Consider the following 26,916-nt stretch of genomic DNA (forward strand, 5'->3'; position numbering starts at 1 on the left):
TTCAATTGTATCTTCTACAAATGGAACTGGCTTCCTCACTTCACCTTCAGTTGAACCTTTCCTTTCCTTTCCTTTCCTTTCCTTTCCTTTCCTTTCCTTTCCTTTCCTTTCCTTTCCTTTCCTTTCCTTTCCTTTCCTTTCCTTTCCTTTCCTTTCCTTTCCTTTCCTTTCCTTTCCTTTCCTTTCCTTTCCTTTCCTTTCCTTTCCTTTCCTTTCCTTTCCTTTCCTTTCCTTTCCTTTCCTTTCCTTTCCTTTCCTTTCCTTTCCTTTCCTTTCCTTTCCTTTCCTAGATTATGGCTTTGACCGTGTGCATGTTCATATGGAAAAGCAAACCCTCCCAAGTGCTTCAGGTTTTCTGTGTCTCTCAACAAAGTTCCTTTACAGCTTACACTTAATTTGTTGCTTTTTCCTGCTAAATTTCAAACCACTGTGTCTCAGGTGGTTTTTCTTTATGCATTTTGCAGGACATCTCTTCTGAATTAAGTCTCAGCCCTGTGTGCTACTTTGACCTGTTGAGGTTTTCAGTTGATGGAAAAGTACAGTGTTGAACTTTCTTCCAGAGACCAGATTATCCTGCAGCAAAGGACTATTTATGAAGCGGGAGGGAGTTCATGTAAGAATTGAAAGAGTGCATTCGTACAAAAACCAGTGGGAAAAGCTCTATCATCAAACCTGCCCAGGCTGTTGAGGCAGATGCCTGGCTTTTGCTCTTTTGTTTATATTCCAACAAATCAAAGCTGACTTGTGTTGTTATCAGAGTAAAGCAGCAGGTGCAAAAAAATAACTCTGCTGCCAACTCAAATGAAAGGTTAAGACCTCTGGGAGGTATTGAGTAGATAACACAGAACCAATGCCAGCAACTGAATTAACGGCTCTATTTATGGTGGGGTTTACTTAATAACCTGCTCCTAACACTGACATAAATACTCCATTGTATTGTTTAAGGCAACCACTGGAGAAAGCAATGAAAACAGGATGGGCAGTGCTTGCTGTGCCAGGTGAGAAGGAGCAATGCCATAGAAGTGTTGATCCTCCAAACACAGGCGGGAGAGAGGAGGAAGCGATTCTCAGCTTTTACAAAAGTGAAAAGACATTGTTTCCCACAGCATCTTGCCTTACCTATAGAAGGTGGCAGCAGAGTGAGGAAAATTCATTCCTCCTGTTTTCTGGTTACTTTTAATGAAGGCAGTGAGGATAAATGAGCCCCAGCATATATGTCAGCTACTGTCTCAGTGCCATGTGGCTCTGGGAGGTTCAGGCCTTCCTCAAAGTCCTGTGTGTGTGGAGTGAGTTAGCCTTCTGCTACACCCAGGGATGAAGCAGACAGCTATGGGAGTGAAGCAGACTGCTGTCAGGCAGCCCAGTGGAGTGGAATACCAGAGCAGTAGTCTTGCAATCTCTTATTCTTTACACAATAAATGCAATATGAAGAAACCACCTGGATATAGTTGGGCTCCAAATAAATGTTTACTAAAAGAACACAACATGCAATCCTCATTGAAAGTCAAATTAATGGTCTGACAGCAGGTTTCTGAAATAGAGTCAGTGAGCTCCATTAAACTATTTCAGTGGTGGCCACTCAATTCAGGACATTTTACGTTGCAAAAATATTCCCACCCTGAGATACTTGGTAGTCTAGAGAGGAATGAAGGGTCAGCAGGCATCCTGGATGGAGCTATCATGAAGGTGGGCTTGGTAAGTTCCAGCATGGCACTAAGGAATGTGACTGACCGAGGCAGAGGAGTTAATAATCAGCCATATAAGTCCTTCCTGTTGGCTGCACAGAATGATCCTTTCAGCCATGAGCCCTGAAGTGCTTCTGTTGTGTCTCCTTGAATACTTCACTTTTTTGCTATAAGGCCAGCAAAACTGTGTGATCTGGTGGTGGTTAGTCAGGCAGTGGGTTGTAATAAGGTATAAACACTGCTGTTAACTGGGTTAGACCAGCAAGCTAGTTCAGGATAAAATGCTTTATGTTCAACTTCCAGCTTCCCTGTCTTGGCTAATTTGTGCTGTGCCCCTCATGTATTTGGTGAAGAAACATAATTAGTTTGTTGATTGAATGAATCAATTATTGTGAAAAATAGTAATCCGAATGGGAAAATTTGCATGTTCTCCAATGCACTTTCCTGGTTTTTGTGTCCATCCCATGTTCCTTTTCCTCAGAAAAGAGCCCCAAAGAGGAAACCTGCAGTTTCCAGGCAGATGCTCTTTATAAAAACAAAATGTGTGAAACAGGATTTACAAAAAAAGTGAAAAAAAGGATCTTTTATTTTGGAAGTAGACAAATTAGTAGTTGTTATTGTTGAAGCCAGACTAGTCCCGTAACAAAGGAGAAGTGCTGTTGTGATAGTGGTTAAAACAAACTTCTTCATTAAATACTGTCTGCTGCAGCAGTGTATGTCAGAGTCTATATCTGAGTGGCTGTTATGTCAGAAATACTTCAGCACCTAATGAGAACCAAACATGAATCTGTCACAATTATTGTCATTATTCACTAACTGAACAGTCACACAGACTACATATTAGCACTAGGGGAAACAGTTCACTTGATATGCTGTTAGTCTTTAATACAGTGCAAGCAAAAGCTGTCGAGGAAGGCAGAAGAAAGAGATTGGGGAATCAGAGCCAAGGAAAAAGGAGAAGGTGTTAGATGGTAATATTTTGTTAGCTGATGTGGTTTTTGCATAATTATAGACATGTGGCTTATCAAGCTACAGGGGGATCTAGAGTACTTTTTGGCCATTTTTATATTTAGTGTATTGTAAATGAAAGAAAGGTGTTTAGCAAAAGGAAATTAGGGAGATGAGCTGGCTCCTGGTTAGATAAGGGATGTAACAGAGAGATAGGAAGGACATGAAAGGTATGGAGTTGTTCCATGAGGTGTGGTATTGAGTGCTGAAAGAAGAATATAAGAGCAAAGGCAGCTTTTCCCATTATTGTGTTTTCCATGACTCCTGCATCCCTGAGGCTAGACTGAGAAATCTATGGCAAATGACTTCTAAATATTCAGGAAAAATGGCTGACCCAAATTATCATGAATTTCCTGAGATAGTGAAAACAGTAATGAAAGGAGTGCCATATGCTGGTCAAAGTCATGTTTTGCAACACCAACTCCAAATAATAAAAGAAGAAAAAAGCCTGGTTTTTTTGCCAGTTTTTAGTTAATATATTTACTTGATCCAAACTTTCTAGAGATATGTTAATGCAAAAATGACATGAGTGTTTATCATAAGAAATAAAATCTTGACTCACATTTGTGTTGACCCTATGATTATCAATTCTGCTAACGATATACAGAACTCTGCACAGATCTTCAAGATAAGAATAAGATTTTTGACAGTAAAATAAATTATTATATTATTTTTTTCACATTCAAAAACTGGTGGCATGGCAAGAAGAGTAATGTCTAGCCTGTGACGTGGCAAGGAAACACGGATCCCAAACACTGGTTCCTTGTTAAGTGGCAGGTTTCTGTTCACTCTTTCCTCTGCTAAGGTAACATAACTGTGGGTAAAATTTACAGAAGTACCAACTTTTGGCAGCTAGCACTGTCAGTAACATATATACCTTGAGGACTTTCTGTTCACAGTTGGCCTTCTGATTTAGAAAAACAAATAAAACCTCTTTTAAAATTCTCCCTTTTACATTCTTTATACTAATGAGTAACTTGAAAATTAAAAGTTCATATGAAGATGGTCGATCACGAAAAAAATGGACAGAGAAAAAACAACCTTTGAGTCTTTGCATATCATCAACTATTTTATTTTTTTTTTTCATTCATAAAGTGAACTTTGTTCTCTCTCAAAAGGAAAAAATGAACTGTGGTTTTTCTCTTTAAATTACATTGTTAAAATAGAGATAAGAACCAAACCCTAACCCTGGAGAGGAATGAAAGCTCAGATATGGATCTAGATCCTAACTTTTGTACCCAAGCTTCTCGTTAGTTGAAATATATATGCAAGATTTTGAAACATCTAGGAACATGTTAAAACAGCAACCACATATCTCTTACAAAAGTTGCCATGTAGTACATAATGAAAATCAGAACTGTAGTAATAAAAGATTCCAATCAAGCTTTATTTGGTTTTGTTTATCATGATCCTATCTGTAGCATAAGTAAATGTTAAATGCTCCTTTTCTATTAATCTTCCTTTTCCTGGTCTTTCGCTTTAAGTTCATGTATACTTTTAATATATAAGGTCCAAAAAAACCCAAAAGAATAAATTCCACTTTCTTTCCAAATGCCCACAACAGTAAACGATCAAGGTCTCAAGTTAATCACTGAAACCTCACCAAGAGTCAGTTTTTGCACAGGCAAAGGTGAATTTAGGTATATGAACCACAACTGTGTACAATAAAAATATAGAAGCATAGGAATGTACAGTTCAGAGAGGCATAGTAGAGCAAAAGTTAGGCCTCAAAGGTCCAAACCAGAATCCTCAATACAAAGAGTTTTGGAGATTATTTAGAACATTTTCTTATAAAGATGATTAATTGAACTTCACACTCACAATACGATTCAATAAACAAATTTTCTTACTGTGGCCTGAAGGTACATATGATGGACTGAAAATGAAATGCATCAGACATTCAGTATGTTATACAACAAATAATGAGTGATCATAGACCTTCTTCATATAACTTTCTTCAAAGCTTTCAAAGAGTTTGGAAATGAGTTTTTATGAGGTATGTTTGCAATTATCAACAAGGCAAAGATACACAGGCTGGTATCTGAATGGTACCTTGCAGGTGATAGCAAAGGGGTCCAAAGTTGAGCTTTTTTGTTGTGAAGTGGATCCCTGCTGAGGATGAGTAGTTTCTTTTTGAGGCTTCTCTCTGCTTTTTAAGCCCTAAAACAAAGGGATGAGAAGTGTGCGATGTCTGAGCATGGACCTGCATGAGCAGAAGAGAGCCTAACACATTGCAGGAAAGCTCATATCTGAAAATGAGCTGTGGCAGGGATGATATCTGGAATTTTGGCACAGACACCAAGGATGAACCTGAGACATTTGCAAAATAGACAGATAGACATCACAGAGCAACATATAGCCATGACTGTACATATAGGCACACTGGTTCAGAGTAAGACCCTGGAGCCCTGGTATTAATACACATTAAATGAGAAGAAAAAAACAAACCCAGAGACTCAGAGCTCACAGTAACATGCAAACAGGTTCTAAATATTCATAAATTCAGTTTGTGCCTGCCCTTACCCTGCCTCTCTCCCCCGAGATGTAAAATAGCTGGTTGTAATGCAAAGCAGCTAATTGATCATATACATTACAAATACAATGCATTTATGTTCTGAAGTAACCATATGTGTAAAGCAGGTCAGCTTGCTTTGTTGTACATAACCTTTGTTTCTGATGTCTTGGAAACTCTGCCCATTTGGTTGTCTTTTGATTTTTCAAGAAAAATATTAAAATCCAGATTCTATTCCTCTGCAGCTGCAATTATTACATGGTATAATTTAGTTTAGATTGCTGTTTAAGTGCTTGACTGTAACCCAAGATGCAGTAACGATGTAAAATCGACATACTCTGTAAATGCTTTTTGCATAAACTCGAGCCCTGAAAAGCAGGGATTATGTGTTCACTTTGTACATAGCATACTTCAAAGAAAAAAGCCCCAGTTGAAATCTACATTTGAATTTCAGACACGATGGTAAAAGGGGAAAAATGGCGAAGGATCCCATAAGAAAATATACCCAAAAAAAGGCCATCCTTTTGGACACACCAGGAGGAATTGCTCTGAGCTTGTCTCAGCTAGAAATCCCTCTTAGACTTTGCATAGCTTACAGGTGGAGTCATAGTTTAATAGCTTCAGTCAGTTTTGCCTTAGACATCTTGTGTTTTGCATAGAGTACATAGCTATACAAACCAGAAGGCTGTTGGCACCCTTCCCCTATGGGCCCCACACCCTCTCCTATTTATAATTAATGGGACCCTTAGTTCAATTCAGTGTTGTAACATAAGCAACCATATAAATCAATATCAGAACAATCACCCTGGTTGTAGCACTTTAGGATTCACTTTGTAGTGCTCATTTGCCTTTCATATTGTGTTCACTATTTTCCTGCCATTTAATATGAGCTGCTCTTGAAAGATTCTGGTTCAAAGAAAGGAGAAACTCATTGTCTTGATGCTAACACTCATTGGGATGAATGTGGAAATGGGGATCCAAGCAATTTATTTTCAGAGCACACCTGTAGTGTAATGAAAGAATTTGTATACAGTGCACTATATAGTGTTTGAGGTTCAAGGATTTGTAAATGTGCTTTTCTGCAGTGCTGGATTTGTTCCATGGGTAGGCCACGGCTTCTCATACTTTCCATTACTGTCTTTTATATTAGTGTTCAAGTGGTCAAGGAAGGCAAGAAAAACAGTGCAAATAACTTCCTGTTACTGCCATATTGCTGGCTTGTGGCTCAGTGAAAGCTCCTCCTGAATCCAGTGAGAGCTTTCACTAAGAGACTTTCAGGATTTGGTCTCTGAATAACATACAGATAATATTGCATGTAGGTGAAAGATCCCTGCATATAGGACTGTCTCTTAGCAGAACGTTGCTGAACACCAGTGCATAACTATATTTCACCTTGCTGATTGAGTAGAATGTTACTTGCTTCTTGAAATTGTGCAACAATCCTAGTAATGTTTTAAGATTATACTCTAGAGATATCTTCTCTTCACAGGAAAAAAATTAGAAATGTGTATACTGATAGCTGCAATGCACACACACACAGGCATATGTGTGTATCTATGTGTATATAAATAAATGTGTATATATACACATATAATTTAATGTGTGATTTCATTTATAGTGTATCGTGTCTTAGTAGAGAGACAGATCCCAAGATCTTTATATTGTTTTCCAAAATTTCAGCTCAGTTAGAATCCCTTTTTAATGAGTTTTGCTGAGGATATGAGGCTTTTGAGGTTTTTCTGTCTGTTTGTTGGCTTTTGCATTTGGCCTGTAACAACTTTTGAGTCCCATCATTAATTTAAATTGAATTTGATATCGTGTTGAGGGCTCAAAGATATGAAGTTCTTGAACTAATACTGAAAACTGGCTGCCAAGTATAGAAGAAAAATCTATTGATAGTCCATCTGAAAGAAAGAGTGAAGCTTGAGTTCAGTCAGTTAGGACAATGAGATATTATGAATGCCAAACTGTGGGAAAAACTTCAATCAGTGCTTATATCTTACTAGACACTAGAGAATCCAACCACAAGATACACATTCATAGGAAACCAGGCTTAATTAGTTCCACAAATTCCTTTGATACATAGCATATGATTAAAATAAAATAAAATATATATATATATTATATGTGTCCTTCCCCTCAAGGCTTCACACGCTTTACCCAGGTTTGACTGTACACAAGGGGCATTTGAGGATTTGGCACTAAACTGATGAAAAGCACACCCCTTCTAATATCCTGACTCAAAATCTTTCCAAGTGTGGGATGAGACACTGCTATAAGCATAAATCTGCCATGAACTTGTATCAAAGAATGGCATATATGGGATGAAATTAAGACAATCACAGTTTAGATTTTCATAGGGAAAATATTCTTGAGCATGATGCTGTATACATTCAAGCAGAGGAGTGGAAGTTACATTAGTGGGACTATAGCCTGAACTAAGTGCTCAAATGATTTCCAGGTAACAAACATCCTTTCACTAAGATAAAGGAGGTGAATTGACAATTTTCAAATCAACAAAGACCCAGTACCTTGAATTATACACAGAACTATGGGAAAGTTTCAGTTAAAACTACAGCTCGTCCTGTTCCTGTGATTTATGTTATATCGCAAATTCTTCCTCTTATGCACAGTTATTCCCACAGGTGATATTGAAAACTAATTAAGTTATTCTGGTTAGGGTAACTTACATAGTTTTCAAAAACACAATGGATTGATTTATTAGTTTATAAAGCAAGCTCCAAGCACGTTATCTGAAAAGATTATTAATGTCGTTTATGGATACTGGGGAGAGAAATTGTCTGCTAGACTGTGGTGGGGGAAGATTTTAAAGGAAAATAACTGAAATCCAAATCTAGGGAAAAGGGTGTCAGAGTGCTTCTTCTCAGATTTCTAATATGCATTGGTTTCAGATACTGCTGGGTTGGATAAATGATGCAAAACACATTTGGTTAATTTAACTATCTATAGCTTGAATTTTGGAATCAAAGTGTAACAGGACCATTTGGTTTGGAATTTCACCTGATTAATTATGAAGAAGGAAAAATGAGAATTTACTTAAACTGAATTTTCAGGACAAAATTACACAGGAGCTTGATCACATAAATAATTTCAGTTCATATGCACACATTTTCCCAGCCATATTTTCATTTGCACAAGTATCAGGCATTGAAAGTATGTAGAATTCCAGAAACTACAGAAGTTGTAGAAGACAAAACCTCTTAACACACTAAGTGAAATTCTGAAATGGCATCTGAAAATGTCACTTCAGATCAATAAGCTGAAATTCAATATTAAGTGCATATTGTATTTTTTTTAAAGTGAATTTAAAAAACTAAGATTGTAAGAGTATTTTGCTAATTTTAAAGTTCTGTAGTTTTCACAGAATAGCTAGCATTCTACCACACCTCTGCTTGATACTGCAATAATGTTTTATAATTAATACTTAATTCATTCATATCTAATAGTCTTAAATTATTATAACTCAGGTTAAATAACTTGCTGTACCATCAACTTACTCAGAAGTGTATTGACTGTCAAACATACGTTATTGCTTAAAAGTCCTTATATAGCAAGTATATGAGAGAAATTATATTCATGTTATATTCTGAGCATCTTTATAATTTAGAATAAATTTAAATACACTTTTTAAATATATGTTTTCTTCCTCATGATACACTGCAACAAAGCTAAGTCACTTGTTTTTATCATGGAATTAAAAAAGGTCTTTTGTTGTATAAATTTACTGACTCATATGATGGTCATATTTGGTTTGGTCAGAGCGGGACAGTAAGTATCATCTCCCCAAATTGTTAATATTTTATACCCCCTCCATACCTGCTCTGAGAAATGAAGTCCTCCTTCCTAGTAGTCTCTGAGTCACAGATGATTAGCTAGAATTAAGAGTGGAAAGCAACTGTTATTAGATCCATGGTTTGCTTTTGCCATTCTGTATAGCTACAAAAAAAAGGCCCTGAACTAGGTTATACAGTAAAGCACCATGTTCTGTGATAAACTTCCTAAAGATTTGGCTTATTAGGCAATTCTCAATAGTGTCTTTTTCCCGTTATCCCTCTCTAAATGTATCTATATGAGTAAGAAGAAAGAGAGAGAGACTTGTAAATTTTAAGAGATACATAATTTATTTTAAATTAGAAGAAAACAGCAACCCAGGTAATTTTCAGGTTGTTCTCTAAAGCCAAGGCTGTGTTTCTGTTGACTCCCATTCTCCTATCAAAAAGGTCACTGACATAAGCTTGTCAGGCTGTGCGCTCAATGGATGTATTCTCATTGGCCTTAGTGGGTAAACAGACAAGACCACTGAATTTAAGTTTCCCAAGTCCATGTTGTATTTAATCCTCTTTTTAATTCCAAGGTGATGTCTAGCTGCATGTACATACTTTTCTGATGTAATTTCATTTTTACAGACTTTTTGGCTTTCAGTTTAGGATATTTTTGTGCAATAGCTTGGGGTTTTCCTGTGTATTTATGTAAGAATAACATCTGAAGCCTTTATAATATTTAGGAAATTAACTTTCCAAAGTCTTGAAGAATATCTATGGTTGCAACGTATATTTTAAAATGTTTTAGATTCATACCACAGAAAGATAATGTAAAATATCGAGAACTTGGGAATTTTGTATACCTTCACTGGAATAATTAAGTATGTGATAAATGCATGACAATTTTTAAAAATATCATATAATTAGGATTTTTTTACAGTATAAACACAATGAAGTGCAGTTTTACTTGTTGTGCTAAAGCTACTATAAGTAGAAAGGAAAGGTTTTGTCACTTCGAAGAGAGAATGCTGTCTTGGGGGTGATGTCACTCCAAAACCCTGTTTCTGTTACAACAATAGGTGTCTCATTTACAAGATCTTTGACTGTCTGATATTTTCAGTGGTTTGAAATGTATGATCCATTATATTTGTTCCTGAGAACTGTTATGAACACTGTTGACACTGATCAGATAAGAAACTGGGACAAGATATGCCCTGTAACTTGACCTCCCTGTAACATTAACATGTGGGTCCTTCTGTGTGAGGGAGTTTCTAAACGGGGGTTATTGTCAACTGTATACATAGCTTCATTTGAAATTACTGAAAAGTCTTTCTTGCTCTGTCACAAGCCTTGTATTTTCATTCAGCTTCATTTTGATTACAGATTATTAATTTATATATGGGCAGCTGTAGAAACTTGTTTCTTGCATATGCAAATCAATCATGGTAATGTTTACAGTAAGGAGGTTTTGTGGCACTGGAAAAGGTGTTGTGGCAACATGTTCTTGATTTCAATTGTATCTTCTACAAATGGAACTGGCTTCCTCACTTCACCTTCAGTTAATTCCTTTCCTTTCCTTTCCTTTCCTTTCCTTTCCTTTCCTTTCCTTTCCTTTCCTTTCCTTTCCTTTCCTTTCCTTTCCTTTCCTTTCCTTTCCTTTCCTTTCCTTTCCTTTCCTTTCCTTTCCTTTCCTTTCCTTTCCTTTCCTTTCCTTTCCTTTCCTTTCCTTTCCTTTCCTTTCCTTTCCTTTCCTTTCCTTTCCTTTCCTTTCCTTTCCTTTCCTTTCCTTTCCTTTCCTTTCCTTTCCTTTCCTCTCCTCTCCTCTCCTCTCCTCTCCTCTCCTCTCCTCTCCTCTCCTCTCCTCTCCTCTCCTCTCCTCTCCTCTCCTCTCCTCTCCTCTCCTCTCCTCTCCTCTCCTCTCCTCTCCTTCCCCTTCCCATTCTCATTCCCCTTCTTCTCCTTCCCCTTCTCCTTCCCCTTCTCCTTCTCCTTTCCTCCTTCTCCTTTCCTTCTTCTCCTTTCCTCCTTCTCCTTTACCTCATGGTCTAGCCACTGTGCACTAAGCAAGCAATTCCATTAATTTACAGATCATGATTTTGGAAGGAACACGCAGAATGAGTATCAATTCAAGCAGCAATCTACTTCACCAGCAGCCTTCCTGGACAGATGGATATTCCACAGGCAATGGTAGGAGGAATTCAATGGCTCTGAGTCACGTTTTTTTCTGGGGAGGCAGGTAGGAAGGGGCTACTACACCCATGCACAAGTATAATTTTTCAGTAATACTAATTTATTGGAGTTTCAATTCTGGTACAAAAAATTTCCATTTGTTACTTTATTTGTAAAAAGCTGAACCTATAATACTATGTCTCTGAAAATAACCAGTTTATAGTTAATTTCCTGACTGGTTATTTTTCTGAGAATAAATTTGATGATGTTGAAAGTGGCCTCTCCTCAATTCAGAATTCTTTGTCTGACACCGGTCATGCCTTCTCTGAACCAACATTACTCTTCAATGCTAAGCACACCTCTAGCTTTCCAGGGCAACAGTCTTTTTACTCCTTTACTGTAATTGCTTTTTCAGCTCTAATTACTGGGTAGCTTTCTGGCACCTAATAGCTTGTGTTATGAAAACTTTCTATTTTTCTTATTTTTTCCTGATTTTATGGCTGTAGATACAAAAAATATGTTCATATATATTCTCACTCAGTATAAAAATATATAGACATATAGCTAGGTAGGTAGGTAAGTAGATATATAGAAAGAGAGAGAGAGAGAGAGAGAGGTAACATTTGATACAAATTTTTAATTCTTTTGATCTCCTAGTCAATGGGTAAACCTTGAAATCTAAGTGGACAAACAAACTGCAGTTGTCTTTCTAATCCATGAAACTCTGTACTTTTTTTATGTGTAATTGCTACATACACAAGAATACATAAGTGTACACTTGATAAAAATGCTGACCTGTTTGTAACAGATTCATGAGGAAAAAAGTCCTGGGTGAGTTTTACTTTGCACAGGATTTTGTGAAGTGTGGCTATTTTCATGGTTCCAGTGTGAAATCCCTTAGCATTTATTTATGAGAGACAGGAAGCCAAAAGCTCAAACTAGCCTCTACAATCATTCACCACTTCACTTCCTTTTACCTGGCTACTCCTTCCTCTAACTGAAGGCTCTCAATTTATATTAGTAGTCTAGTGGCCTCTGAAATTCCTTTTCCCTTCTGGAGTCATAGGAATACATATCAACCTCCTTTTCAGGGAATATTTGACAACTCCATCAACCCCTTACTGATGTAATACACTCTCGATTATTTCAACACTAAATTTCCCAAATCCTTCAACAGAAGAATGAGAAATAGTCATGCAAACTCCCTAAGATGCAGACCTTGTTGGCCAACATGGATAAATAAACCTAAGTAATGATGGGGCTTTTTGTGCTTACCTGGAAATGATCATTGAGCATTGTATCTCAACTGAAGAGATCTGAGGTCTAGTGGAACCTGAGGGGAGGTGATTTCCTAAAATGTACCAACTCCATTACTTGTGATCCTCCGTCAATATCCACTGCTATCAGTATTTCTAAGAGTTGTGTGGGTAATCTTTTTACTGGGGAGACTGGGAACAGGCTAGTGCCACATCTTGAAGTAGTCAATAGCCCCTATTGTAGAGCTAGGCCACAGTTGTCTTTCCTTCTTCCATAATTCATCTGCCTCTGCCATCTCTCATTTCTTCATACTTAAATCCTTTATGCACTTTTGTGCATTTTATCACATCATCTGTGCTTGGCATACTACATTGTCCTCCTTTCCCAAGGAACAAATTGCACAGAACTTCTTTCGACAGGCTGCCTGTGAAGGCAGACCGAAGTAGTCCTGCCATTACTCTTATACAATTATCTTGTCCCGACATACAATTTATTTCATTTGCACACATAAATTATTGTTGTGCAATGACATACAACTGAAAGCAGTTTTAAAGATTTCCAAGAAAATACATCCTAACAAGAAAATTAGGCAGCTTCCATAACAAAACTAATTACAACTGCATTTAAAAATTGCCTTACCTCACTACAGAAATAATGTGTACTCATCAGAATGTGAGCTCTGTTTTGAATTTGTGGGCCATACTGATAGGCTTTTATTGTGAAGCAATATGAGAGTGCTTTGGCTTTATCATTCTGTGATTGAATCCCATCATTCATATTCAGTCCCTGTTAAACCCTTATAAAATCAAAATTCCACATCACATTATGAGAATTTTGCAAGGCTTTTACATCATTTTCTGATGCACTAAAACTATTTTCCCATACAAGGAACAACATACCTTTTCATTAGCATTTCTGTAATGTATCTTCCATAAAAGAATTTTGGTGTATTTAGCCAACATAAATAATTTAATTCCTTCATACACAATCTGCCAAGAGAGGTGTAATAATTCCCAATTTTTAACTGGAAGAAAGCAAAAACAACAACAACAACAAAAAACCAAAACCAAACCAACCAACCAACCAAACCTCTTCTCCAGCAATAGCTGCTGAACTAGTCGTAAAGACTTAGCAAAAAGATAATATTAGACTTGTAGACTTCCAGGGCATGTAATTTAGTTATAGACCTTTCTTGTCATTGACAGTCTTGTGTTGCTAACAGATACAACAAATACCTATTTTCTTTTCCAGTGTCCAGCAACTTCTATGGAACGCAATGGCATGAAATACATCCACAGTACTGGACTAAATTTCAAGTTTGGGAGTGGCTGCAGCATCTCCTTGATACCAACCAACTGGATGCTAATTGCATACCATTCCAGGAGTTCGATATCAATGGGGAGCATCTGTGCAGTATGAGCCTGCAGGAATTCACTCAGGCAGCTGGGACAGCAGGGCAACTGCTTTACAGCAACCTTCAGCACCTAAAATGGAATGGTAAATAGGTATTAGCTAAAAATGCATGTACAGTGGTCTGAATTCTGAGATCTTCAGAAGTCATTTACGTTCCCCAGAGAACTACCTGTCAGATCTCATTTGCAAGGCTTGCTATGCTGCTTATACCTTATACATTACATTGATAAATTGCTTAAATATGAAATAAGGCAGAAATCTAAAGGACCAAGTGAAAGGGTATGTTCTACAGTACAGAAATAGCCCTCTGGCTCAGCTGTAGCGGTTGTTGCTTGGAGCTAATACCTTTGATTCTTCATGCATGTTGTTATATGTCCTATTTGCCGTATGCTTTCTTGCAGGCCAGTGTGGAAGCGACATGTACCAATCTCATAATGTCATTGTGAAGACAGAGCAAACAGGTGAGTAACAGTTGGGTGACTTGTCTTTTGATGGTGACAAAAAGGGGAAACTGTCCATCTAAGAAAGATATTAAAATCAATGGGCTGAGGCCAATTGCATGAGGTTCAACAAGGCCAAGTGCCGAGTCCTGCACTTCGGTCACAACAACCCCATGCACCTATACAGGCTTGGGGAAGAATGGCTGGAAAGCTGCCCAGAGGAAAAGGACCAGGGGGTGTTGATTGTCAGCCAGCTGAATATGAGCCAGCAGTGTGCCAAGGTGGACAGAAATGCCAACAGTATCCTGTCTTGTGTCAGAAATAGTGTAGCCAGCAGGACTAGGGACGTGGTTGTGCTCCTATACTCAGCATTGGTGAGGTCACACCTTGAATACTGTGTTCAGTTTTGGGCCATCTTCTACAAGAAAGACTTTGAGGTGCTGGAGTGAGTCCAGAGAAGGGCAATGAAGCTGGTGAACAGTCTGGAGAACAAGTGTTACAAGGAGCATCTGAGTGAACTGCAGTTGTTTAGTCTGGAGAAAAGGAGGCTAAGGGGAGACCTTATTGCTCTCCTCAACTACCTGAAAGGAGATTGTAGTGAGGTGGAGGTTGGTCTCTTCTCACAAATAACAAGCGATAGGACAAGAGGAAGTGGGCTCAAGTTGTGCCAGGGGAGATTTAGATCAGATATTAGAAATTTTTTCTTCACGGAAAGGGTAATTAAACACTGGAACAGGCTACACAGGGAGGTGCATCCCTGGAGGTGGTTAAGAGATGTATAGCTGTGGTGCTTAGGAGCATGGTTTAAGCAATGAACTTGGTAGAGTTAGGTTAGTGGTTGGTAGAGGTAGGTTATGGTTGGATTCGATGATCTTAAAGGTCTTTTCTAACCAGAATGATTCTGTGATTCTATGGCATTAAATAAAATGGAAAATGTATTACACAGAATAAAAGAAGTAGTATCAGTCGATATGCACTTTTTGATGTTTTGGGTAGCACCACTGTATCTTAGTTTGCATATGGCCACTTTTTCTGGGAGTCCTTTGCAGTGTCAGCAAACTATAATGATACTCAGAGTTTAAATAGCTTGAAGTGCTCAGTAAATGCAGCTTTGTAAAGGAATTCAATCTATGTTTCATGTAGCAGATTTCAAAACTGTTTGCTGGTATTCTCAGTTTAAAAAAGAAAAGAAAAAAGACATAACGTGCTGTTAATGCTTTGAAACATGAGGAAATTTCCAAACAAAATAACTGCGAGAAAAAAAATGTTGCATTTCAGTTTATTCACATGTTGCAAAGAAGCTGAAATTCAGGTAGTATTTTGGTTTGATCAAACCTCCATTTTTCCTGTGGCAGTCTTTTTTTTCCAATGTATTCATAGCTAGACCCTTTTCCTCCAAGGACTGTTTCACCAAGAAAAGAACTTCAGTTCAATTCAGTCCTCCTCTTCAGCATGATTATTTTCCTGTTTCTGTAGCCAAAACACCTCTGTCCATTTCCAAAGCCTCTCTGTTCCACTAGTCCCAGCTTCTTTGTATGTCAGTGTGTTCATGAACTGCATTTTCGTATCTTCTGGCAGGAGAAATGCAGACATAGAGAGTGTGATGTCTCTGACAAATACTGCCAGCCTGTTTATTCAGCTAATCAGGAGGAATCCAGCCTCTCCAGCCATGGACAGTAATCACTCACTGTCCCTACAGTGGGCAAGCACTGCAATCTGCAATCCATTTTTTGCCTGTGCAGTACAGGTGATATATATGCAGCAGCCTTGATGCTTACCATATAGGAAACTACATCTTTAAGTCCTGATTATGAGATCTTGATATAATATTAGTTTATCTTCATACTAGATATACACAGTTAAGCTCAAAGCACCTCAGCTGCACATTCTGGGAAGATCAAAGCCCAGGTCTAATTGATGGTTCACATAGCTGTGTTGCTCTGGCGGTGTAAACAACACACAGCGATGGTGGGTTTAGTTTTGGTATGGGGAGGAGCAGGTGGCACAAATTGGGTCTGCTGGGGAAGAGATTCCATGTGAGCCAGTAGGGGCACGGCTGGTGGTTTAAAGGGAAAGTTGGCTTCATTCTTGTAGACCATCGCAGTTGCTAAGACATGGGTACTGAAAAAGGCCAAAACAGGAAGACAAGCTGTGTCCCCATGTTCACAGAATAATAGAATGGTTTGAGTTGGAAGAGATCTAAAGATCATCTAGTTTCAAATCCCCTGCATGGACAGGGACATCTTCCACTAGGCCAGATTGCTCAAAGCACCATCCAACCTGGCCTTGAGCTCTTCCAAAGATGGAGCATCCACAACTTCCCTGAGCATCCTGTTCCCATGTTTCACCACCCTGACAGTAAAGAAATTCTTCCTAATACCTAATCTAAATCTATCCTCTTTCAATATGAAACCATTACCCGTTGTCTTACCACTACAAGGGCATGTAGAAAGTCTCTCCCCACCTTTCCTGTAGGCCCCCTTCAGGTAATGGAAGGCTTCTATAAGGTCTCCCTGGAGCCTTCTCTTCTCCAGGCAGAACAACTCTAACTCTCTCAGCCTGTCTTCATAGGAGAGGCACTTCAGCCCTGCCCTGCTTCAGTTTGTTTTTAGAGGCAACATTAGACAGATCAGGTGTCCAAGGGTGTGTACTATTATAGGAACACAAGCTCTGGGTGCCCAAACATGCAGCTATTACTTAACATGCCTGCTAAATTCCTATGTCATAATTGGTAACTCAGCCAAACTTGATGATTTAGCTATAACTAATTTTTTTTGTTTGTTTTGTTTGGGGTTTTGTTTGTTTGGGTTTTTTTAAATTTTATTTATATGAACATGAAAAAAAAACAAACCCTAGATTCTAACTTTGCATCTCACTCTTTCTCACTTGGATTCAAAAGCAAAAGATATTTTTAAGGTTTCTGACTTCAAAAGTGCACTATGTAGAAGGTAATCTCTTGATCAATATACAGGTCATAAAGACAATAGTTCTGCTTATACTGATTTATCTGACTAGAAGGTCCCTAAAAATAATTCCTTTTTAATAATGAAGGTGGTTTTTAGGTTAAAAGTGGGGACTTGACATGCCTGGAATGAAACAGCCCTTCACCTAGAATTAGGCTTTGATGTTTTTCGCTATGTGCTTACACATGAAGCTGTGTTTCAGAGGGGACTTTTGAATGCTACCATTTTAGAAACAGATGCTCATTATAACCATCCTCCTGTTTCACTAAATATTTGCAAACACTTTCATCTCTGTGGCACCAAAGCGCTGCCATACTCACTAGGGCTGCAAATTCAGGACTTGATTGAGTAGAATTAGAGTTGATCTGGCATGGGAAACCTCCTTCAAGGAGGGATATATTAGTCAGGAAAAGGAAGAGCCTACTACATTATTTCTAAAAGTCAGTGCTTTGTATGTAAGTACATTTGCTTGAGTATGAAAACCCCATCTATAATGTGAGTGAAAAGAAATAATTTTGTGCATAGCCACTTAACTTCATGCTTCCCTTCCACAGTTTTCTTTTTCTTCATATTTCTTATTCTCTCTGTACTCAATATTCATGTGTCAAAAATGTTCTTTTAGAGATTTGATTTTATTGTGTTGTTTTGCTTCATTTTGTTTTTTGTTTTTACCTTCAGATCCATCATTAATGTTGTCCTGGAAAGAAGAGAATTACCTGTATGACAGTGGCTATGGTACCACAGTAGGTAACTAGCATCACAATACTTCATGCATTTCTGAGATGGTTTTGTTGTTGTCTGAGCCTATTGCTTTAAATACGTTCTTTTGAATTCCCAGAGCTGTTGGACAGTAAAACATTCTGTCGTGCTCAGATTTCCATGACAACACCTAGTCACCAGCCTCCTGGTAAGGAATTTGTCATTATATTGTTGTTGATTGTCACTTGTCCCACAGCTACTGACATAATGTTCTCTCTCTGGTCTCCTATTGTGGGATTGCGGGATTGAATTTGAGCCAAAACCAAGCAATACTGATTCTGACAGCTCTTTTAACTATTATTATTACAATGGCTTGCTTTAAAAGAAATGAAACAGCTGTTCTCTCTGTCAAGACAAAAAAGATCAAATAATCTCCAACTCCATATACCTTTTGAAGTTCAAAGCAGAAGATGTTAGTGTCAGAGAGATGGGACATTCCAGCTCCATCACACTTTTTTGTGTTGTAGCTAGGTATGGGCAAACAAGTGCTGTGTTCCTTCCCAGGAGTGTCTGTGTTTTCCTAGGGAGCCAGTGATTCATGCTGAAGAGATTGATAGGTTTGGGGCTAGGTTTGGGGGCAGCCTAGGAGAGCTATGGGGCAGAAACCAAAGCCTTCTGCCCAGCCGCACTGGCAGAGGGGCCTCCTACCTATCTCAGCTGACAGTACAGCAGGCACCTTCTGCCTGCTAAAGGGCAGGAGAAAGAGCGAACTTGTCTACCATAGTGCCTGGCAAAAGTGCAATCTGGGTTCATGTGTCAGGGCACGCTGTCGGCCATGTCCTGGAGGCAGGCACCAGTGGTACAGGTGAGAGAAAAAGGCAGTGGAGAAAGAGGAGAGCAGAGATGACTGGTAAGCAAACAGACCAGAGGGAGAAAGCAGTGGAAGTCATGGGAGGATAAGAAAGGAAAGCACACTGTAGGAAAGTCTGTAGACTAGGTCTGGACTAAGGGCCTCTGCATGCAGATGGCAGTCACAGCCTCTGTGTCTGCCAATTTGCTGAATCTCCCAGCCTTCAAGCAGAGCCAGACATGCCAAATGACATACAGTTTAAACTACTGTACTCAGCAATTTGGAAAAAAAAAAAAAAAGATAAAACCTAGCCAGAAGTGGAAAACCACCAAACCTTAAAAAATCCCACCAAACACTGTTTGCTTTCTCTGCCACTTCCACCCAATCTCACAAGATGGCTACCAGGATTTCATAGCTCTCTGACAGGACTGTTGGACCTGTCAAAATCTTGGCACAGTGTGTTTATCTGCTGGTTGCTTAAGCCTAAAGCTAGGGTGGCATGCCAACGGCACAGCCTACTGTAAAATCTGTATTCCTATATCCTGTAAAAAAATGGCTCATTCCTGAATCATATGCAAATACTGTGCAATCTTTTGTCAAAGGTTTTGCAAGAGAGCTTTACTGAAACCACATCATAACTCTTTTCATCTGTTGAGCTGCAGCATCTTAACATGGCATGTTTGAAACTGGCCTCCATGCAGGAGCAGTGGCAGAGTGGGAGGGTATTTACACAGCTGACATCCAGAATAAATCACCAGCTAGGCAGAAGACAACTGAACTTCCAAGAATAAATCTCCAGCTAAGTGGAGTATAACAAACATTTGCAAGTGAATTGTGGGATTTTAAAATGAGAAGGTTTTATATAAGAGAGCAAATAAAGGATCCTGCTGTCCTCAACTGGAGTTCCCACACATTTTTAATAACATCAAGGGAATTATAATCTGAGGAAAGGCAGTCAAATAAACCTAATTTTACTTTTCCACTCCAAGTTGAGTGAGGTTCAGGCAAGGTCCTGCTCTTTTAGAGTGGGAAGGCAAAACATCTCAGAGCCTGTTTGTAGCTTGGAGGTCAAGGTAAAAAATCACGTTAGACTCTGAAAAGTGGAGCTTAGGCTTATCCTCACTGACCTGTCCAGTTTACGTTTCCAGTTATACATGAATAAAGCAAGTATGTGAACAACTTTGCATCTACCTTTTCACATTGCAGTTGCTTGTGCAAATCCAACAAGTTTCTATGCAAATTAATATTTCCTGTGAGTCATTTTCCCATGCAAATGTCTGGTTTCCATGAAAAGTAGGATAATAATGCATTCATAGAAGCTGGGAAAATGTGTGTGGGACCTTAAGCTTTGCTTTATGGAGTTTAGGCACAAAGTATGCTGAAAAGCAAACACAGAAGGGGCTCCCTCTCAGGGCTATCCCACAGATTTTGTGAGACTTAAGAGAAATCAGACAAAAGATGACCAGATTTTCTCATTAATGTCAAGAACAAAGCCAGGATGCAATGGCTTGAGGGAAGGAGGGTTGAACACGCAGACTGTGAGGTAGGTTATAGTAATGAATGTATGGAACTTTTCTTTTTCTTCATTTCTGATGAAATGCTTGTGCGAGACACTATATTTCATTGCAGGTGATGAAGTACCATTAATAAGAAATGGCTTTTTTCTATGGCTCTGAACCACAGAACTATATATGCATGTCCAGCTGCGAAAAAATCATCAGTCCTGTTCCCCCACCTTCCCCCAAACAACACTTTGCCATTTCATTATATTTTAGTCAGGTAGATGTTCTGTGCATTGTTACTAGTGCACACATTGCGCATTAGACCATCTCTTCAGAAAAATGTGCCCCCAAAGATACATACTAGTGCAAAGACATAATTGAAAAATTCAAGATTCCTTTTATAAAAGTGATTGTCTTACTTTTCTTTCTCTCTCATATAACATGAGGTGGGATATTTGTTAAACAAATTTAGGTTTCAAAAGCCAAATATCTACCTCTGAATTAATTCTTTATTTATCAATGTCCTCACTTAGATTACCTTCTGAAAAGTGATTATCTGTAAATAAGGTATTAGTTCTTTTTGTGGTTTTGTTTCTTTCAGCATACTAGTCAAAGGAAAGCATTTAATCAAATATACAAATAGGCTTCATTTTCCTTCTCTGCAGATTCTTCAAGTGTGAAAAAATCACAAGATCATACCCTGAAGTCCCACACCAAAAAGCACAGTAAGTCAAAATCATGTTTATAATGGTTGGCTGACAGATGGAAAAGAAAGACATTAAAAGCCTCCCTTTGGGAGGGAAAAGGAAACATTTTGAAACCAAATCTGGCTAGATCATAAATGTAATTGAATCCTCCAAGGATCTGACTGTTTCTAGTATTATTTGCTTATATTATTTTTGACTCAGCATTTTTGAACTTTTCAAACTGTTTTTATCAATGAGGGCTTGTGGTTACAATAGTTGTGATTTCTGAACATAGTTCCATTAATGTACTTTAATGATACTTTCATGCTGAAAATATCTTCTATATGTCTATTGCATTTTGTGCCATTACCTGTTTATGACAGAAAACATTGCTATTGATCATCTACTGCATTTTGTAGTATTTGTTTTCATCATGTATCAATATGATCTGTGGATTATATGTTTCTCCTGACTTCTCTTCTTACCCTGCTCTGTGACTTTGCCCACCACTCCTGAATTTTATATCTGCATACAGATATTTTGTTTCTTTTTTGTGTGTGTATGTCAAGGTTACAAATTGCTAATTTAAGGAATAGATAGGTCACTTGGTTTGTTCTCCTTAGAGAATGGAAGGCTGAGGAGTGAGCTCATCACAATCTACACCTTCCTCCAGGAGGGCAGTGGAAGGGAAAGTGCTGATCTCCTCTCTCTGGTGACCAGCTACAGGACACAGTTAAATGAGGCTGCATCAGGAAAAGTTCTGATTGGACATAAGGAAAAAAATTTTCGTTGAAAAGGTGCTCAGTTACTGTAACAGGTTCCCCAGGGAAGTAGTCAGAGCACCAAGCCTGTCAGAGTTCAAGGAGCATATGGACGAAGCTCTTAGTCATATGGTTTAATGTAGTCCTGTGAGGAGCAGGGAGTTGGATTAAGTGGTCTTTAGGGGTCTTTTCCAACTTTAGATCACCCATGAACTCAGTCACAGCCTTGGCATATAGAAAATGTCCCCTTTCTGTTCTGGGCTAGTGCCCTACATTTCCAGTTTCTTCAGAACTGCTCTGTACCATGAGCTATTGAGTATGTTACTGATGTCCAGATAGACTAGGTACATCACAATTTGCTTGTTCTAGAAAACAATTCTAATAACAAAGAAAAATATTGCATAAGTTGACTGAAATCTACTGCTACTCAAGTTGCACTTTATACCATTTTCTATTCACTAGCTTGTTTCCATCTTAATTTGGTCTAAACCATTTCATGCTTTTGAAGTCACACCAAAGAGCTTTCTGGTCCACATTGTCACTGTGTTAGTTATTCTTCTTTCATTAGCTACTACATCTAACTCGTTGGATCTATTTAATCTCTTTTGTCTTTTTTGACCTGGGCATTCTGGTGCCATCTCTACAGTAACTGTGGAATGAGTTTCTGCTTAAACTGCCTGTTGAACTTAGAGATCTGGTTTTGTCTTTTTTGATATCAAGGTCAAACTTTTTTATACCCTTTTCACATACTACTTTGGCTGACCCATTTTATCATTATTCCTCTATCCACTCTACACTTTCTTACTTCTTTAAGTCTACCTAAGAGATCTTGGATCAAATACTTACTGATGTGGAATGGCATTCCACCTCCTTTGTCTTCTCTCTTTAAAACGCAAGGACTTTCAGCGCCTGCTTCAAAATTATCTTGTCTGTTTTTCATACCACACAGTATCACGTTACATGCCATGTGGTAGAAGAATATCAGGAAAAATGGGCAAATGAGATGAGGAGAAGACTTAAACAAGTTGTCTTCAGGGCTGAAATAGTGCCAAAGAAAGGAGGAAGCAGTGATTGGCTTGGACTCCACTCCAAGCTTGGGCTTGCCATGGGGCTCAGACTGCCAAAGGCTGGCAGTCACCTATAGCCATATTGCAAAGTCTGTCTGCATTTTTTGCCTGCGTCTTTGAGGGTTTTTTGAGGTTGCCTGCGTCTTTGAGGTTGGAGTCCTGTTCTCCAGGAACTATGGCCTGTCCCTACTGAGTAAAAACAAGCCATGTGTGTTTGTCACACTGTAAAAATATGATGTAAAAATGGCAATAATAGCCCATAAATCTCTTTAGACACACCTTCCTCCTCTTTCAGACCCTAGAGGAACTCATCTTTGGGAATTTATTCGAGATATTCTTCTCAATCCTGAGAAAAACCCAGGATTGATCAAGTGGGAAGACCGGTCAGAAGGTGTCTTCAGGTTTTTAAAATCCGAAGCCGTGGCTCAGCTCTGGGGAAAGAAGAAAAACAACAGCAGCATGACTTATGAGAAACTCAGTCGGGCTATGAGGTGAGCTGAGATGTTGCTGTGGAAGACTAGGACATGTAAAGAGGCTACCTGAATGGAGAATCTGGTTGTCTTTTAAAAATGAGTTGTCACAAACACTCTTTGACAGCTGAGTGTCTCCTAATTTTGATATTGTAACATTATGTATTTCTTTGTCTTTTCTTTCCCCTTCTGTTTCTATATACTACAGTATACAGAGTATGTATAACATGCATATGTGTTGTATGCATAATATACATTCTGTTGCTGTCCACCCAAGCAACCGGTGTAGGAAGGAAACATGGTTGCAGCAAGCTGAAAAAGTTCACATGCCACTGACCTGGGAAGGCTTAAATGGCCCGGTAATATTCTAAGGCCCTGTTATTTCCAGCATTGTTCAGAAACTCAACATGACTCCCCATTGTCTTAAAATAGGTTTACAAATTCTATGTGAGGATTTTCTTTCCTCTTGTCTTTAATATTATGAGCAATTTTCCATAATCTATTAAAGCTCAAAATAGATTTTTAAATGAAAGCTGAGATTCTTTCCTGGTCTGATTTCAGATCCTGGGTTACCAGGAAAATATACCTGTGAAATCTCATAGGAGTGTGTGATAAATATGGCAACATGTTATTACTTGAAATATGGTGAAATCCAAACTCTGAAGGTAATTCATAAAGTATAAAGAAGACATCAATTTTTTTCTTCTCTGTCTTTCAGTTACAATAATCTTAGGCATTTTATAAATACCAACAGAAATTAAAGACTTTAAAGCTAGCTGAGGGATTGTCTAGTTGACAGTAGTCTTTTAGGACGGTAAGTGTTTTTTTTCTTAAATATTTTTCTATATTTTAATTTTAACAGATACTATTATAAAAGAGAAATCCTGGAGCGAGTGGATGGTCGGAGATTAGTGTATAAATTTGGAAAGAATGCTCGTGGCTGGAGAGAAAATGAGAATTAAATGTGTCAAGAAACAACACTGAACACTTGGATGTAAATATTCAAAGACTATTTTCTTATATTTATGTAACAAACTGGGGTGAAAAAACATTTCTATTTCTGTTGGGAAGAAGGAACATTATCATTATGGATGTTTAAATTGTTTTATTTGAAGTATGTCCTGTATGGGGGAAAAAAAACGTGCACAGTATTCTGTGATATAAGATAACATTATAGAATTTTGATTGTTTTTCCCTTCTTGTGAAGTTTTTTCCTTTTTTTTTCTTTCTTTTTTTTGTTTTTTTTAAATCTTGGAGGCATAATGTGATTTATGACAATGCTGTGAGTCATGCAAAGAAAGAGAAGGAGTGAGATACAAGGGCATTTAGGGAATATAATAATCCACTTCAGAAGGCAACTATAAGTGAAGAAAATAGTTAAGCATCTCTGAGCCAAGTAGTCTTTTTCCACAATTAGCTGATTTATCATTTTCATTGGCTAATACGACTTGTTCCTCTGATTTCTGAGTATTTTAACACTTTGCTGGCTTCCAGTTGCTTATGTTGGGTTGGACAGTGGATTTCTCTTCAGTTAGCTTATCCCAACCACAGACAGCAGTGGTGCTGCAAGGTGGCTGTCAGCATTTATTGGTAGAACCCATACTACCTTCACCACTGGGACATTCTTTTGTAGGCAGTGGTGCTGAGTATCCTCCCTAATCTCCAGAGAGCGTTCAACTCATCCTGGGAAAAGGGCTATTGGTTTTTAACCAACATCTCTGAGGTGAACTGCAGGAAGAGTGTCAATCTCTGGGATCAAAAGCTATTGAAGGAAAATTATTTTTTTCTGACAGGGCAAACTTACTAAAAGGCACTGGTTTCCCAGAAGAAATATTAATACTCCTCTGACCCTCTTATATTCTTAATTAAAGCATTCAAATACATGCCATAAAAAGCGGTGAGGAGGTGGGCAAGCAGAACATGGCATGAGGGAATAGTGTCCTCAGCTCCTCCAAGTTGTATTTGTCAGCTGTACTTGGGATTCTTAGTTGGAGAAAACCACCAAGATAAAGACACTGAGACTCTGCGGACATTCAGATCATGGTCAGGGTTTTGGGCTCATCTCTATCAGTACTATGCAGAGACTGAATCATCATTGGCAGCATTTTCTTTCTCCAAGTCACAAATGCTTCCTGTTGGCCCTAAGCCACTTGCAGAACATGCTGAAATAAAATCTAGAGGAGGCACCACTTCACCAGGTCACTGAGTACATGAGATGTGGGAGTTGAGAAACAGAGGGGGTTTTTGTGATGTTAACAGAAGTGAAACCAAGATGGATTCCAACTCATTTTTTCAGGGAGCGGGAATTTGGAAAACAATAATAGGGCCTGAGAAATCTGGGGAAAGAAAAAAGAAAAATAAAATAAAGAATATTAAATCCACCAAATAACCATTTCCTCAGGAATCCCCTGGGTTTGAATAAGTATTATCTTGAAGTGCAGCAAGGTGGAGCTGAAGTTGTAGGACATATCATTTTAATTAATTTATTTTTTTTAAGGAAATAGAGGTGAAACCAAGATACAATAAAAGTATCAATATAAAGGGCATTAAATATTATTAGCAGCAGTGTGTAGGTAAACATAAGAGCCTAACTTTTAATCAAAACATACAGGGCATGTCAAACACCACCACCACCTCTTCCACTTTGTATGCCAGAGCTGTTACCACCCATACATGACAAATTTTATTTTTCATAACCTGGGTGGCTCATCTTATTTACAAAACAAATGATAAGCCTCTGTACTTCAAAGCATTTTTTCTCCCATCTATCTTTTTTTTTTTTTTGACTGTGCTAACCTTACTTGCTTTTGTGCAACTGAATAATTTCCTTTTTGTAGCCTGATTAGCTACATTCCACTTCCTTTGTAGTTCATATAGCAAAAAAACAGGCCACCAGACGAGGAGAGCACCTTAACCTTTAACCAGTTTCAAAAGACTTTTGTTCTGCTGGTACCACAGTTATTTGCAGTCCTCTTCACCCTCCCCGCCCACCCCATCCCTCCCCCAGCTCAATCCAAACCTTGGGTGAAAATCTGATATCAGTGGTACCATCACACATCCACAGTACTGTTGCACCTTATCTCAGGTTAACATACATCTTACTGAAACTGATTGTAATATCTTAAGCTACTTTATAGCAGATTTCTCACAAAACTTCTTGGGAGTTGCAATGAACTTGTGATATACGTTTGTCACCACTTGGTTACCAAGCAGCACCTAAACCTGCTTTTAAAGATTTTGAAAGATAAAGATTTATTTAGAAGCATATTGTATAAATCTAGACAGTGATTTACTCTGAGATGCAGTATAAATGCCAGTCTTCCACTGTCATATCTTTCATCACGTGTAAACATTTCCATTCCCACTCTGCAAAACTTTTAAGACTAGGTACTTGCCATTTAGCATTACAATAGCACAAAGCTGGACTAGAAAACAGTCAATATTTACTCTGTTTTACAAATATTTTAACCTTTGCCTAAGATAAACACAAGGGACTGTTTAAAACTAGAGTTCTTGCCAAGGACAGATGCAACCAACTGAAGGGAATATTTTTACCAGACCTAAGCAAATGGAGAAAATGAAGAGATTAATGTTTATGTAAAGTACTATTTAAAAAAAAAAAAACAAACAACAAAAAACCACATTTCTGATT

At 38.2% G+C, this 26,916-nt stretch overlaps 1 protein-coding gene across 2 annotated transcripts in view; it reads left to right on the top strand.

Moving 5' to 3' along the window:
- The window catches only part of EHF (ETS homologous factor), a 31,564-nt gene extending 7,069 nt beyond the window's left edge, over window positions 1–24,495 (top strand). Inside the window, exons 2-9 of one of the 2 annotated variants that reach the window (XM_051622231.1) lie at window positions 11,075–11,174; window positions 13,665–13,910; window positions 14,228–14,287; window positions 17,908–17,976; window positions 18,068–18,136; window positions 20,946–21,005; window positions 23,090–23,285; window positions 24,127–24,495. In XM_051622231.1, the coding sequence (XP_051478191.1) occupies window positions 11,078–11,174; window positions 13,665–13,910; window positions 14,228–14,287; window positions 17,908–17,976; window positions 18,068–18,136; window positions 20,946–21,005; window positions 23,090–23,285; window positions 24,127–24,226 (897 nt within the window). In that variant the 5' untranslated portion in view covers window positions 11,075–11,077 and the 3' untranslated portion in view covers window positions 24,227–24,495. Of the gene's footprint in view, window positions 1–11,074; window positions 11,175–13,664; window positions 13,911–14,227; window positions 14,288–17,907; window positions 17,977–18,067; window positions 18,137–20,945; window positions 21,006–23,089; window positions 23,286–24,126 lie in introns of those variants that run through there. The other variant, XM_051622232.1, reaches the window with a different exon arrangement.
- Window positions 24,496–26,916: the final 2,421 nt, after the last annotated feature.

This window comes from Apus apus, chromosome 5, assembly GCF_020740795.1.
Source record: "Apus apus isolate bApuApu2 chromosome 5, bApuApu2.pri.cur, whole genome shotgun sequence".
NCBI classification, from domain to species: Eukaryota; Metazoa; Chordata; class Aves; order Apodiformes; family Apodidae; genus Apus; species Apus apus.